The sequence below is a fragment of the Podarcis pityusensis genome (assembly GCF_964106645.2).
Source record: "Podarcis pityusensis genome assembly, chromosome: 3".
Classification (NCBI taxonomy): Eukaryota; Metazoa; Chordata; class Lepidosauria; order Squamata; family Lacertidae; genus Podarcis; species Podarcis pityusensis.
This window is the reverse complement of record NC_138026.1, coordinates 105,583,423-105,596,937: the sequence shown is the minus strand read 5'-3', so window position 1 is coordinate 105,596,937 and position 13,515 is coordinate 105,583,423. Positions and strand designations below refer to the sequence as shown.

Here is a 13,515-nt window from a genome sequence, read left to right as displayed (position 1 = left end):
GTATTTTCTCTTTTTTTCTTTTTCCTTTTCTTTTTTTTTCCTTCTTGCTTCTTTTTTTTATTATTGTGATGTGATATGATGTGATGTTTTGTATTTCTTAAATATGCTGTTTTTTAAATTTTTTCTTTTTGTAACCCTTTAAAATTTAATAAATATTATTAAAAAAACAAACAAACAAACAGGAATCTCCAACCTATTAAAGAAAATGTGAGTGGCACCTACTGATCCTGACTACTTAAACGCTAATGTTTAGTGTGAGCTCTTGGCTTGGGAGGGCAGGTTATATATCTAAATAATATCCTAAATTATGGGCCACTTTGATTTTTTTTTTAAGTCATCCTATTTCTCTCTCACACACAAGTTTTTGACTGTGGTGGGGAAGAGGCGACTCATCGTCTTTGAGTAGCAGAAATAAAGCAAGCTAAACTTCCACGTTAGAGGCATCAGTCTGAGATGCAATTTTGCAAGATCTCTCTCTCTCTCTCTCTCTCTCTCTCTCTCTCTCTCTCTCTCTCTCTCTCTTTCTCTCTCTCTCTCTCTCTGGGGTGTGTTTCTGTGGAGGACAGCTCCTAGGAGGCAGCACACTGGCAGCGAAGGCAGCCTACCAATGAGAGGTGGAAACTGAGCTCTCTCTCTCTCTTTTTTTTTACTCTTTGGATCTTTGGAAAACCTGCTGTGTGATGTTGCAGTCATTTCTGATCTGAGCACAGGAGTGCTCTCTATCCCTCCTGATCTACAGTCAGGGCAACTTGGCTGTCGAGCAAAGTGTTTTGCCAGGTGTTCCCGTGCAATCTGAGAAGAGTTTTTTCTTTCTATCTCTCTACCTATCTTGGAATAATAGTGCCATGCCTTCTGGATTGCAAAACAGCCTCTTTCTCTTCTTGTGCCTAACATCATGTCAGGAATTTCGAGCATCCCAGGTAAGCCCCATTCTCCCAATCAACAACTGGTTAGGTCTGGATAACATTTCATCTATCTATCTATCTATCATCTATCATCTATCATCTATCTATCATCATCATCTATATCTATCTACCTACCTACCTATCTATCTATCTATTACCAATCTACCTATCTATCTATCATCTATCTATCTATCTATCTATCTATCTATCTATCTATCATCTATCTATCATCTATCTACCTATCTCCCTATCTATCTATCTATCTATCTATCTATCTATCTACCTATCTACCTACCTACCTATCAGCTATCTATCGATATCTATCATCTATCTATCGATATCTATCATCTATCTATCTACCTATCTATCTATCTATCATCTTTAACATCTATAAAATCTTGGAGGGGTTATGAATGCAATGCATGAAAGAAAGGACACGTTTCCCTTGACAGTAAAACAAATGGTGGGTTTTTATTATTATTATTATTGCTAACTTTTGCTTAAAAGGCTGGACTTTATTTTAGTTTCCCCTCCCCGGCCTCATGTGTCTCTTTCTGCAAAGACAACAGGTAAGTAAAATGATGGTTGCTAATGCCCTTTGATACACATCCTCTAATTTTCAACTTCACACCAACGACAAGAGGTGTGGTTAATATTTTGTGTAAATCAGAAAAGACACGCAGGAAACAAGGCCAGTCCAAGGCCAAATAAGCACCATCAGTCCAGACTAAAATGCAAATCTTCATCAGGAGAAATTTGAAGACTAAAAAGATAGCCTTCCCATCACTTAATTCTCGAATTCCTCGACACTGTTTGAGGTGAAGAATGCAGCTCCAGAAGTGTAGGGCATGTAATTACTTTTGCAAATTATCTGCCTCTGAAAATTCTTACATTTCTTGCCCTGTATCCCTGCCAATAATGCAACTGCAACCCTCTTGCTGGGTTAGGAAACTCAACCTGTTCCTCCGTTAATGCCTGAATAAACCAGCGCAGTCAAGTGATTGCAGAGCTTGTGAGTTCAAGTCACTTTGCCGGAATATCAGCATGGGCTGAGCGAGCTGCACAGTGTTGAAGTTTATTATGCTTAACTGTAGCGCAGTAGTTCAGGTTAAAAATAACTCTTTAACAAAGAGCTTATTATAAAGGTATCCAGTACGACTTTTTTTTAAAAAATGCCTGCTGCATGCTACATATGATAAGAGTCTTCGGCAAGAGAAAACTTGTTCACTCCCCAAACCCCGAGAACATGCTTCATATAAAACATGGCAATTAAATTCTTGTTCATTCAAATTGTAAGGAAATGTCAGGTTTATTGTGTCTGCAGTCATTCCTTTTTGACTGGCTCCTGTCCCAGTACTTAGTGCTGACTTTTGATGCTGGTGAAGACGTTGTGCAACGGATAAAGAAAGTCAATTTCACAGCAAAAGCAGCATTTGTGTGGGTGTGTCTGTGCATGTGCGATCAGCAATAAGAAGAATTTTGTTCACTTCGCATTTTACTTTGACCTTGCCTGATTTTAGTGCAAGCCGCCCTGCAAACCCAGCTATATTTCAAAACTTGCACTTCTCTGGATTTCAGGATGCAGTTTTCAAACCAAGAAGAGTGCACCGGGGGGGGGGGGAACTATATTAACCTATGGATTTGCTTGCAAACATATGTATAATAGGCAAAATTGCAAAAGAAAAGAAAAAGAGATGCATATATTAGGCTTAACCTGCATGGAAATGCATGCTGATTTTCGTGTTGACTTTTTTATTCAAAGTAATGCAGAAATAGGCAAACTGAACTTAAGGCTGGGAAAATGGGAAATCGAAAGAAACTGAAAATGACAGGTTTGTGCATCCCTATTTGCGATAGATGGACAGATAGTGATAAACTTGCTGAAATATACTTGGAGTCGAGTGTGGATTTGATGCTCTTTATTCAGCTCATAGTAGTGAGGAGGAATGGAAGTTCCCCCAGAATGTCTGCTTTATATACATTATTTACACAATGGGCCCCATGTGATTGGCTAATTCTAGGATTCTCCTGTAGGCCAATCAGGTTGCGGATTCACTTCCACCTGGAGTTGGATTGGGTGGCTCCTGTGGACCAATCAGACTGTTGCATTCTGGATCCTATTCAACTCAATACATAACGCTTGCACAGACAGACCAATAGATATGCATTTATGGCTGAGTGGATATAGGATTTAGATAGCGTAACAGAGGAATTAATCCCTTGTGCAATAGGTAACATTCCTTTCTTGCAGGAGGCAAACAGGACTGAACAACTTGGCACTCTCAGGGCATAAAGGAAAGGCAGGGGGCAGCAGCTGTTGAATGAGTTCCTTGCATTCCATTTGCTCTCTTGGCAGTCATTTACATGAAAGTATTTCTCACGTGACACTAAAAGTGATTCTGGGGGCTCTTCCAGCATGTTGTGGGATACAAAGCAGAAAATAACTGTTGTTGTTGTTGTTGTTGTTGTTGTTGTTGTTGTTTTAATCAGACACTCACAGTTTTGCTTATGTCAGCATGACAAAGTCAGCGCTAGCAGTTGGAAAATTTGGGTGCTTTTGGGGGGCCTGGACCAGTTAAGGAGCTGCCTAGCACAAGAGACCCACCAACTTTGCACCAAGCCTGTCGCCATGGAAGAAAGGAGATCAAGTGTCATGGGCAGCCAAATACCCAGTAAACAAAACAAAACATGTGTGACCAGCCATATCACCTGATGGTCCACACACCACTCACCAGATTTCTTTTTTTTTTTTAAATGATATTTATTGAAAAAAGAATTTTTAAAAAAATTACAAAGAAAAAAGACAAAACAGAAAAAGAAAAAGAAAAAATAAAACCATCATTTTCAAATTCTCCACTTTCATTACCTTCTTTCTATGACCTCCTCCTCCTCCCTTTTCTTGTATCTTGATTAATAGTTGTCACAGCAAATCCTTTCCATAATTCATAGTATTCTGTCATTACATTACCTTACTCTATTTTCATCTTATCTTATAAAAAACCTTAAAGCTTAAGACTTAAATCTTATTTTTACCAACTTCTCATAACCATTACCTTTTTACCTAATTCTTTAAACATTTTTACGAGAGCCAAGTAATTTCATTTCAACATTTTTCTAACATTCATCAATTTTATAAAACATTCCTAATGATAGAAAAAAGAAATAAGAACAATCCAATCTTCTTCCAGTGTCCCTTCCTCCTGGTCCCGGGTTTGTCAGTCCTTTTTATCCCATTAGTCTGGCACATTAACCTGGTGATCTTATATCCGAGGCCCTCAAGTCTCTTCCATGTCCCTTCCGCAGCTCTTCTTCATATTTTCCTTTCACTTGTGGGAACTCCAGCTTGGTAGTGTTTTTGACCCTTTTCAACAAATCAGCCCCTTTCCCATAGTCCAGACTAGACTCCATGTGGTATTTTAAGACATGTTTCAAATTCCCTCCAAAATTGGGAGCCCCCACAGCTCCAAACATCTGACGGCCCATTGCCAGACTCGGAAAGTCCAAACATCCCTGCATGGGGGGGTCAGTCCAACCCGCCATTTCCAAATCAATCCAAACTTTATCTTTCCAAATCTGGTTTTTTCCAAGTTCATTTGTCAAATCCAAAGGCTCATTTTCCTGCAGGGCCAAAAGTCCCTCCCTTTCTGGCGCCCAAGATTCAGCAACATTCTCTTCTCTCAACTGTTCTGTCATGGCACACTCCTGTTTAAGTTCCTGGGTGGGCTCCATATAGTTTCCCACTACCTGTTCAAATGTTCTGGCCGCATTAGTCATCAAATCCGTCTTCTGACTTAACTGATCCAATAGGGCATTTATTTTACAGAAAGCACCCAACAGTGCTTCTGAAAACATTGTCCTGCAAGGTCACAAGTCCTTTCCCACGGTTGTAATCTGTGGCAGCTGCAAGCTCCCTAGAATTAGTTACAGTTTCACAGTCCCCCTCTAGGGGGAAAACTTCTGGTTGTTCTTTCTTTTAAGGACAATAGCAACAAAGTTTCTTTTTTTAAGATATTATGCCAATATTTGTTCCTTTAAAATGCAAAAGGAAACAGTGGAATCACAATGTTACTCTTCTTTTAACTGTCTGTCAAAAACATTTGTCTCTGGTCAATGAGCTTCAAACGTCAATTCTGACACCCGCTCCAGGATCAGGACGGTGGAAAGTTACTGTCAGGGAACTGCCATTGGAAGGAAGGGAGGTGGAAGGGCTCACACAGGTTGGGAGAGACTCAGCAGCTGAAGAGGGAACCAGTAGGGGGAGAAGAGCTGAGCTGAGGGAAAGTGAGCAGGAGGGATGGCTCCGAGACACTTCCAGCGAAAACAGTGGGGAGGTTTCAGGACCTCCTGTAGGGACACCCACTCCTCGCCGGAAACTGTCACGCAGAGAGTCCAGAAGACGTGTTTCCGTTAAGGAGCTTTTATGTTGGAAGCGATTCCGAAAGCAACCACTGTCGGAATCTGCAAGCGACTGACAGAGCCATGTTTAAGGGGCTCCGTTACAGACAGAGGTTTGCAAACTTGACCAAACTCTGAGGGACTTGGATTTTACGCACAAGCAGCTCATCGTCCCATCACAGCATTCCGACAGTCTCTGTGAGCAGTTTGTGCAGGAGAAGGCATCATGAGCAACCCAGCCGGAACCGAAGAAGCAGGAGCTGGAGCGGGTCCAAGCCTGGAGGAAAGCGTTGGAGGTCCAGCTAGCGCTGCAGACGGCGAGGCTCGAGGAGAGGAGGGCTCAAGATGCAGAGAAGGGGAAAACCACCCCGCTCGCCAGAAAGTTGCCAGGATTGGTGCAGAAGTTTGGGGGGGAGGCCAAGGACTATCATGCCTTTAGGACAGAGATGCAATATGCCCTTAATCTGCAGTTTGATGACTTTCCCGACGAGGAATCGCGGGTGGCTTTTGTGATTGGGCATCTCGAAAAGGGGGCGAAAGACTGGGTGAGGCCCCTGATGGCAACAAACAATGACATCCTGAAGGATACGAGGAAGTTTTTTCGTGCTATGGATTTGATGTTTTCCAGCGATATTGAGCAGGGAGTGGTACGCAGACAGTTAATGGCGTGCAAACAGGGGAGCCGATCTGTGCGTGAGTACTGGACTGAGTTTACCATGTTGATCCATAAATTGGGGTGGGATCTATCGGCGGAACCCATTCAAATGCTCTTTGAAGAAGGGCTTGCTTCGGCGGTAAAGGATGAACTTTCCCGGGCGCCCAGGGCGGAGTCTATGGACCAGCTGACCAAATCAGCGCTGACCATAGGAGCGCGCCAAGAGGCGAGAGCCTTGGAGAGGCGGGAAGGGAAGGGGGAACGTTGGAGGGAGCTTCGCATTCCAGAGATTCCAGAGCCACCGTTCCCGCCGGGAGAGCCGATGGAAATTGGAACAGCGCGCGCGCGCGCAGTTTCAAAGCCCAGTGAAGAGTGGAAGAAGGAGGGAAAGGGCGCCAAGAAATGTTATCTCTGCCAACAGCCAGGTCATTTTGCCAGAGTCTGCCCCCAAAGAAAGGAATGGCAAGGAATGGCGGGAGCTGTTGGGGAGAGGGAGGAAAAGGTACCGGAGCAAGTAAAAGCCAACGCCTGGCTGCCACCGTCGGGGCACAGCAGCCAGGCCAAAGAGCAGTGAAAGTGCCCACGCCGGAACCTCCTAAACCCGCCCTAGTGATAGAGGTGTTACTAGAGCTGCCTAACGGACACCCACTAAAGATAAAGGCGCTATTGGACTCAGGCAGCTCCTGCAATTTCATGAGTAAGGAGTTTGCTGCTGAGCACCAGATACAGACTATCCCTTTAAGTAACCCTTTGCAGGTGACCACGATCGATGGAAGGGAGCTGCTGGGAGGAGAAGTCAGCCAGCAGACCGTCCCAATGATAATGAGGGTAGCAAGACACACTGAGCTAATAGCGTTTAATGTGGCTACCTTGGGAGGAGCTCCCATTATTTTGGGGATGAGCTGGCTAGCGTTACATGATCCGCTAGTGGGCTGGCATCAGAGAGTGGTCTCCTTTGGGTCAGCACATTGTCTAGAACACTGCAAAGAGCGGGAGGCTCAAGGAGGGGCCAGAGCCACTCTAGCAGGGACGGAAGTAACGGAGAAGGGGAAGGTTCCCGGAAAAGTTTACTCCCTGGGGCACAGCTCCCTGTAGGCAAGCTGTACGCCATGTCAGACAGAGAGATGCAGGAGCTAAAGGAGTTCATTGACAAGAACCTGAAGAGAGGGTTCATCAGAGAGTCCAGGGCGGTGGGGGGCAGCCCAGTGTTTTTTGTGGACAAAAAAAACACGGACAAACCCAGGCTTGTAGTGGACTTCAGGGCCTTAAATGCAGTGTCAGAACCAGTGACTTTCCCAATGCCCAGAATTGATGACATTTTGACAAGGGTCAGGAAGGGAAAGATTTTTACTAAACTGGACCTGAGGGGGGCGTACAACCTGATACGAATAAGGAAGGGGGATGAATGGAAAACCACCATGTTCACCCTTTTGGGGGCATTTGAATATTTAGTTATGCCCTTCGGCCTACAAGGAGGCTCCGCGTGCTTTCAATCGTTTATGAACCACGTCCTGGGGCCTTTGCTTTACAAGAATTGTGTGGCCTTCTTAGATGACGTGTTAGTATATTCAGAGACTGAGGAGCAGCATGTAAAAGACGTCAGGGAAGTGTTGGGCAGACTGCAAGCCAATCAGCTGTGGGTGAAGCTAGAGAAGTGTCAGTTTCATGCCAAGGAGGTGGAATTCCTGGGGTACCGCTTGTCGGACAAGGGATTGGCCATGGATCCTGGCAAGGTCCAAGCGGTACTGGAATGGAAAACACCGAAAACAAGGAAGGATGTGCAAAGATTCCTTGGATTTGGAAACTTCTATCGGAAGTTCATCAGAAATTTTGCCCACTTGACGGCTCCCATTACGGACTGTCTCAGCAGTAAGAGGAGATTCGTTTGGACGGCGGAGGCGGAGCGAGCTTTTGAGGAACTGAAAAGGGCGTTCGCTTCGGAAGAACAGCTCCTGCATGTGGATTTACAAAAACCGATGCGAGTGGAGACGGACGCATCAGACCGGGCTGTAGGGGCGGTGCTTTTGCAGCCTGGGAAGGAGGAGTCAGAGTGGAGACCGTGTGCCTTTTTTTCGCGAAAGCTGAACAAATCTGAGAGGAACTACACGGTGTATGACCGAGAACTACTTGCCATTCATGAAGCGTTCAGGAGATGGAGGCATTTATTAATTGGGGCACAACATAAGGTGCAAGTGTGCACGGACCACAAGAACTTAGAGTATTGGAGAACGGCACGAGTGCTCAACCAACGGCAAGTGCGATGGGCCCAGGAGTTCTCCAAATTTCACTTTGAAATCTGTTATGTGCCAGGTCCAGAAAATGTTAGGGCGGACGCTCTCTCACGCAAACCTGAATATTTGGAAGGGGAGGGGGGACCCGAAGAGAGACATGTCATCCCAGAGGACCGCTGGGTGTGTGGGGCGGCATTGGTGGGGCAAAGAGAACTGGTAGAGGAAACAGAGAATGATGAATATGCCCAGAATAAGCTCAGAGGTCTTAGGGGTGAGGGAGAGGAACCAGGGGGTTTTGAAGAAAGAAATGGAGTGTTGTATTACAAAGGGGCACTGTATATCCCCGAAGGAGACTTAAGGGGGAGGGTACTCAAGCAGTTGCACGACAGCCCCACGGCGGGGCATTTTGGACAACACAAAACCATGTGGTTGGTCACCAGGGAATTTTGGTGGCCTAAGGTGAGGGAAGATGTACGGGAGTATGTAAGAGGGTGTGAGCAATGCCAGCGAGCCAAAGGGGAGAGGCGGGCGCCGGCGGGGCTATTAGAACCCTTACCAACCCCAGAACGACCTTGGGAGGCAGTGTCGATAGATTTTATGACTGATCTGCCGAAGTCCAAGGGGAAAACAGCCATCATGGTGGTGGTAGACCTACTGACAAAGATGTGCCACTTTGTAGCCTGTTCGCATGCAGTCACGGCGGAAGAGACAGCGAAGTTATTTGTAGAACACATTTTTAGGTTGCACGGGTGCCATTGAGGGTGGTCTCAGACAGGGGAAAACAATTTACTTCCAGGTTCTGGAGGAAGCTCATGAGCTTACTGCAGGTGGAGGTCAACTTTTCGACTGCCCGGCACCCTGAAACCAACGGGCAGGCGGAAAGAGCAAACGGTGTCCTCCAGCAATACCTGAGGTGTTATGTCAATGACAGAGAGAATGACTGGGTAGAGAAGTTGGCGCTGGCGGAATTTGCCTACAACAATGCAGAGAATGTGTCCACAGGGATGAGCCCCTTCTTGGCTAATTATGGGTGTCATCCCAGGGCATTCCCAGGGGGAGGAGGGGAGAGATGGAGCATCCCGGCAGCCGAGCATTTTGTAGAAGAAATGGAAGCAATCCATCGTCAGCTCCAACTCAACTTAGAAAGGGCGAAGGAAGAATACAAGAGGCAGGCAGACAAGAACCGAAGGGAAGGTGAAACCATAAGGGTGGGAGATCAGGTGTGGCTGTCAACCCAAGGGTTGCCGTTCAAAGGAGGTTGTAAGAAATTAAGACCCAGGAGGTTGGGTCCCTTTGAGGTCATTCAACAAGTCAACCCAGTGGCTTTCAGGCTCCTGTTACCCAACCACATGAAACTGCACCCAGTATTTCACAGGTCGTTACTGTCACCGTATGAGGGGGGACGAGAAGGGATGTCCACTCGGGGACCGATCATAGAAGAAAGGGAATGCAGCAGCCATGTGGCAGAAATCCTCGACGCCAGGTGGAAGGGGGATCAGGTGGAGTATTTGGTAGCGTGGGAAGGAGAACCGGAGTCAGAAAACACTTGGGTAATGGCAGAAGATATCAATGACGAGGTATTGATAGAAACGTTCCATCAAAGGTTCCCAAGGAAACCTCAGCCTGTGGAGAGGTTCTGGAGGGAATACTTTGGGACCACCGATGAGGAGGAGGAGTTGGAAGGATTCACGGATTCGGAAGGGGAAGGGGAGATGGACTCTGAGGAGGAGGAGTACTTCGAGACCAGGAACCGCGACAGGTGGAGAGAAGTGTTCGAGACATTGGAAGGTGAAGGAAGTTCCTTCCGGGGTTTTGCCTCCTCACCGCCCATAGAGGAGGGGGCGGGAGGGGGTGAAGGGGGCCCTGGAGGGGAGGTGGATGTCAGGGAACTGCCATCGGAAGGAAGGGAGGTGGAAGGGCTCACACAGGTTGGGAGAGACTCAGCAGCTGAAGAGGGAACCAGTAGGGGGAGAAGAGCTGAGCTGAGGGAAAGTGAGCAGGAGGGATGGCTCCGAGACACTTCCAGCGAAAACAGTGGGGAGGTTTCAGGACCTCCTGTAGGGACACCCACTCCTCGCCGGAAACTGTCACGCAGAGAGTCCAGAAGACGTGTTTCCGTTAAGGAGCTTTTATGTTGGAAGCGATTCCGAAAGCAACCACTGTCGGAATCTGCAAGCGACTGACAGAGCCATGTTTAAGGGGCTCCGTTACAGACAGAGGTTTGCAAACTTGACCAAACTCTGAGGGACTTGGATTTTACGCACAAGCAGCTCATCGTCCCATCACAGTTACTTTACTTTAAACTCATTTCTGCAGGTTTAAACAGTCAAAAAAAAATCCCCCTTCTTCTCCTGCTACCGAAGGGGGGTTCAACGATTTTAAATGGTGAAAAACAATCCTTTGAAAGTGATTTTCTAAGCTCTAGTTTACGTTGTCTTTGCTTTCTTCTGACTACAAGGAAATGGAAGGCTGACTTCCTGTTTAGACCTTCCCGTTTCAGTACCAAATTAAGGTAAATTTTTAAGTCCAATTCCTTTCTAATCGCCAGTTCTTATTTGAAGTCCAATTGTTCAATGTTTAAGTACTCACGGGTGATTATTTTAGATGCCAAATTGTCCCAGGAAAAAGGCAGCGCTCTCCGGCAACAGCTATGCGGCTTCGCTCCACAGAAAAAGCAATTGACTCACAGCACCGCGCCACTTCCCCCTCTTCGCTTCGGAGCCCGTTAGTGGGTTCCTTTGCGGGTTGGGGGGGCGCTAAGGGTGCCCGCCGAGTCCCACGGTCACAGGCTTCATCCGCCTGTGATTTCTAAAAGGGTCCCCGCTTCGCCGCAGCGGAAAAGACCCGTTTCGCGCGGAGCTGGTCCCTCCGGTTCAGAGGGAGTCTGCCATTGCCGATGGCGCCACCCCGGAAGAACCACTCACCAGATTTCATCCCGGCTCCACCCTTGCACTGTCAAGTACAACACCCTGCCAAGAAGACCAATATTATTGACTTCCAAAGTTGGCTGCCAGGACATTGGCCCAGCTGGAAAGGCCAGTACCAGTTTTGTATATTGCTTAGCACAGTGGAGGAGAATCGGAAGGGGTTAGGCCATGAATGCTAGCAGGGGGACAATGACAGTCGTATGCCAATGATCTCATCAGCTCACGGCTTTGCTAGCCACTCTTGGCATAGCTGTCAACGTTTCCCTTTTTTAAAGGGAAATTCTCTTATTCCGAATAGGATTCCTCACAAGAAAAGGGAAAAGTTGACAGCTATGACTCTTGGCCCCTGTCAAGGCCTTGTATTCTGACATTTGCTGGACCAAGGAAAAGTTCACGCTATCTTAATAGCAACAACAACAGATTTATTTGTTACACTAATACATTTAATTTGTTCTCTGCCAGTCTTGTAAATAGCCATAGACCAGGGCTGGGCAACGTTCAGTCCTAGAGCCTTGTATGGCTCTTAGCCTGATTAAAAATCCCTGTACAATTCATACCCCTGGCAAGAGCAATCTGGTCCTCTTCTGATGCATACATAACTTTATTTTTATGCCACCTTTCCACAGTTCAAACCATGCTCATAGGTGACTTACAACATGGAAAAAATACATAACTACAACACAACAAGCGTAGTCATAAACAATAAACAAAATATTAAAAAATGCATGACCAAATTGAACAATTTCCACATAAATGACAGCCAGATCTAAAATATACAAAATACAGCAGCAGCAACCTCACCCAACAAAACACTCAAACACCCCCAGCCCAATTTGGTAGGGAACAAGAGTGGCAGAAAGAAAGAAATGGAGGTGGGGAGGGGCAAGAGAGAGAGAGAGAAGGGTGTTGGGGGGGGAGCAGTGGCTCCACCCATTTTTGTCCCTGGCCCTGCCCACCCCTTGCATGTGGCCCCCAAAGAATGCAGCCATCAGCAGAAAACAGATTGCCAACTCCTGCTTTTGGCAACTTCCATCAATAGGAAATGCACCCTTATAATAGATAAATACTACTGAATTACCGTACAAAATCAGTAGTAGAAGAAAACTATAACCTATTCAAAAGCATAACGTCTCAGGGCAACCAAACAACAGTCACCTGGCTTGAATGTTTTACCAGGTCAGCCTCTGCCAGCTTGGAAGCCTCCAAATATTTTGGACTACAACTGTCATCAGCCTCAGCCAACCTGCTCTGTCAGAGTTGACAAATGTTAGAGAAGGCGAGGGCCCTTTAAATGAAAAGTGACCTTTCACTGATGATGGAGCTGACTCCTCCATAAGGCTCAGCCTAAGAACTGCTGTTGCTGAAACAACATCTAAGTTCTACTGTCCTACAGCATTCAACCTGAGCACGGCACGGAGCTGTCCAGAGTTCCCAGGCAATTGCTGGAACCATTGCTCACGTCAGAACTGCTTTGAAACACATTTGTTACATGCATGAGACACAGGTCAGCACGAAAGACGCAGGGCTTGGTTGTCAGTGAAGTTAACTCTTTATTCAGGGGCATGGCATACAACTCAGCAACACTTCCAAGCAGATCTTGCCTCTATGAAACAGTTGCCAGGACTGAAGGTCCCCGCCTTCAACCCTTTCTAAGGCTCTCCTCTCTTGGATGTTTCCCAAGCAGTCTCAAACTGTGTCTGCCCACCTCTGGCCTCTGCTCTGCCCTCCTCCTTATCCTTATTATCCTGCACATTCTTGGAGACCAGCAGGGAGGGGAGCTTGTTGTAGCAGGAGAGGGAGACTCCCTGGATTCTTCAGTAGCCTCTCAGTCCCCCTCTGCTTCAGCCTCGGTGTCTGAACTGCTCCCTGTCACAGGTTCCTCCTTCTCACTAAATCCTGTTGCCCCTTCAGCATCCAGCCCTGCCTCCCAGTCCTTTTCCCTCTGACCTCTCCTTGGTGTCCCACCACCAAACCCTTGGCTCTGAGCCTTCCTCCTCTGTGGTTTCCCTTGGGGGTTCCCCTGCTGGTGCCTCCCACCACTCCTCTTTGTCCAGCCAGTCCTTGACACATGTCTTACAATGTTGTGAGTACACAAATTGTTTCAGGTTCCAGCTATAAAAAATATAATGTGTGAAATGACCACTGAGCTCAGGTCTGTGCTCCACTGAGCTACAGATCTTGGTGGGTGGCATGGGCAGGTTGCAATGACTCAGTTAATTCTGCCTTACAAGGCTGGTACTGTGGATTCCCTGAAGGAGGTACAGGAAGGTCAGGATAGCTCAGTTGCTTAGAGTGTGGTGCTGATAATGCCAAGGTTGCAGGTTCGATTCCCATATGGGAGAGCTACATATTCCTGTATCCTCAAGGTCCCTTCCAACTCTACAATTTTACGATTCTATGAT

At 46.6% G+C, this 13,515-nt stretch overlaps 1 protein-coding gene across 1 annotated transcript in view; it reads left to right on the top strand.

Moving 5' to 3' along the window:
* The first annotated feature begins 568 nt into the window (after window positions 1-568).
* FBLN7 (fibulin 7) overlaps window positions 569-13,515 on the top strand; it is a 32,574-nt gene continuing 19,627 nt past the window's right edge. The window contains exon 1 of the mRNA XM_080998175.1: window positions 569-920. Within this exon, the coding sequence (XP_080854301.1) occupies window positions 846-920 (75 nt within the window). The 5' untranslated portion in view covers window positions 569-845. The remainder of the gene's footprint in view (window positions 921-13,515) is intronic.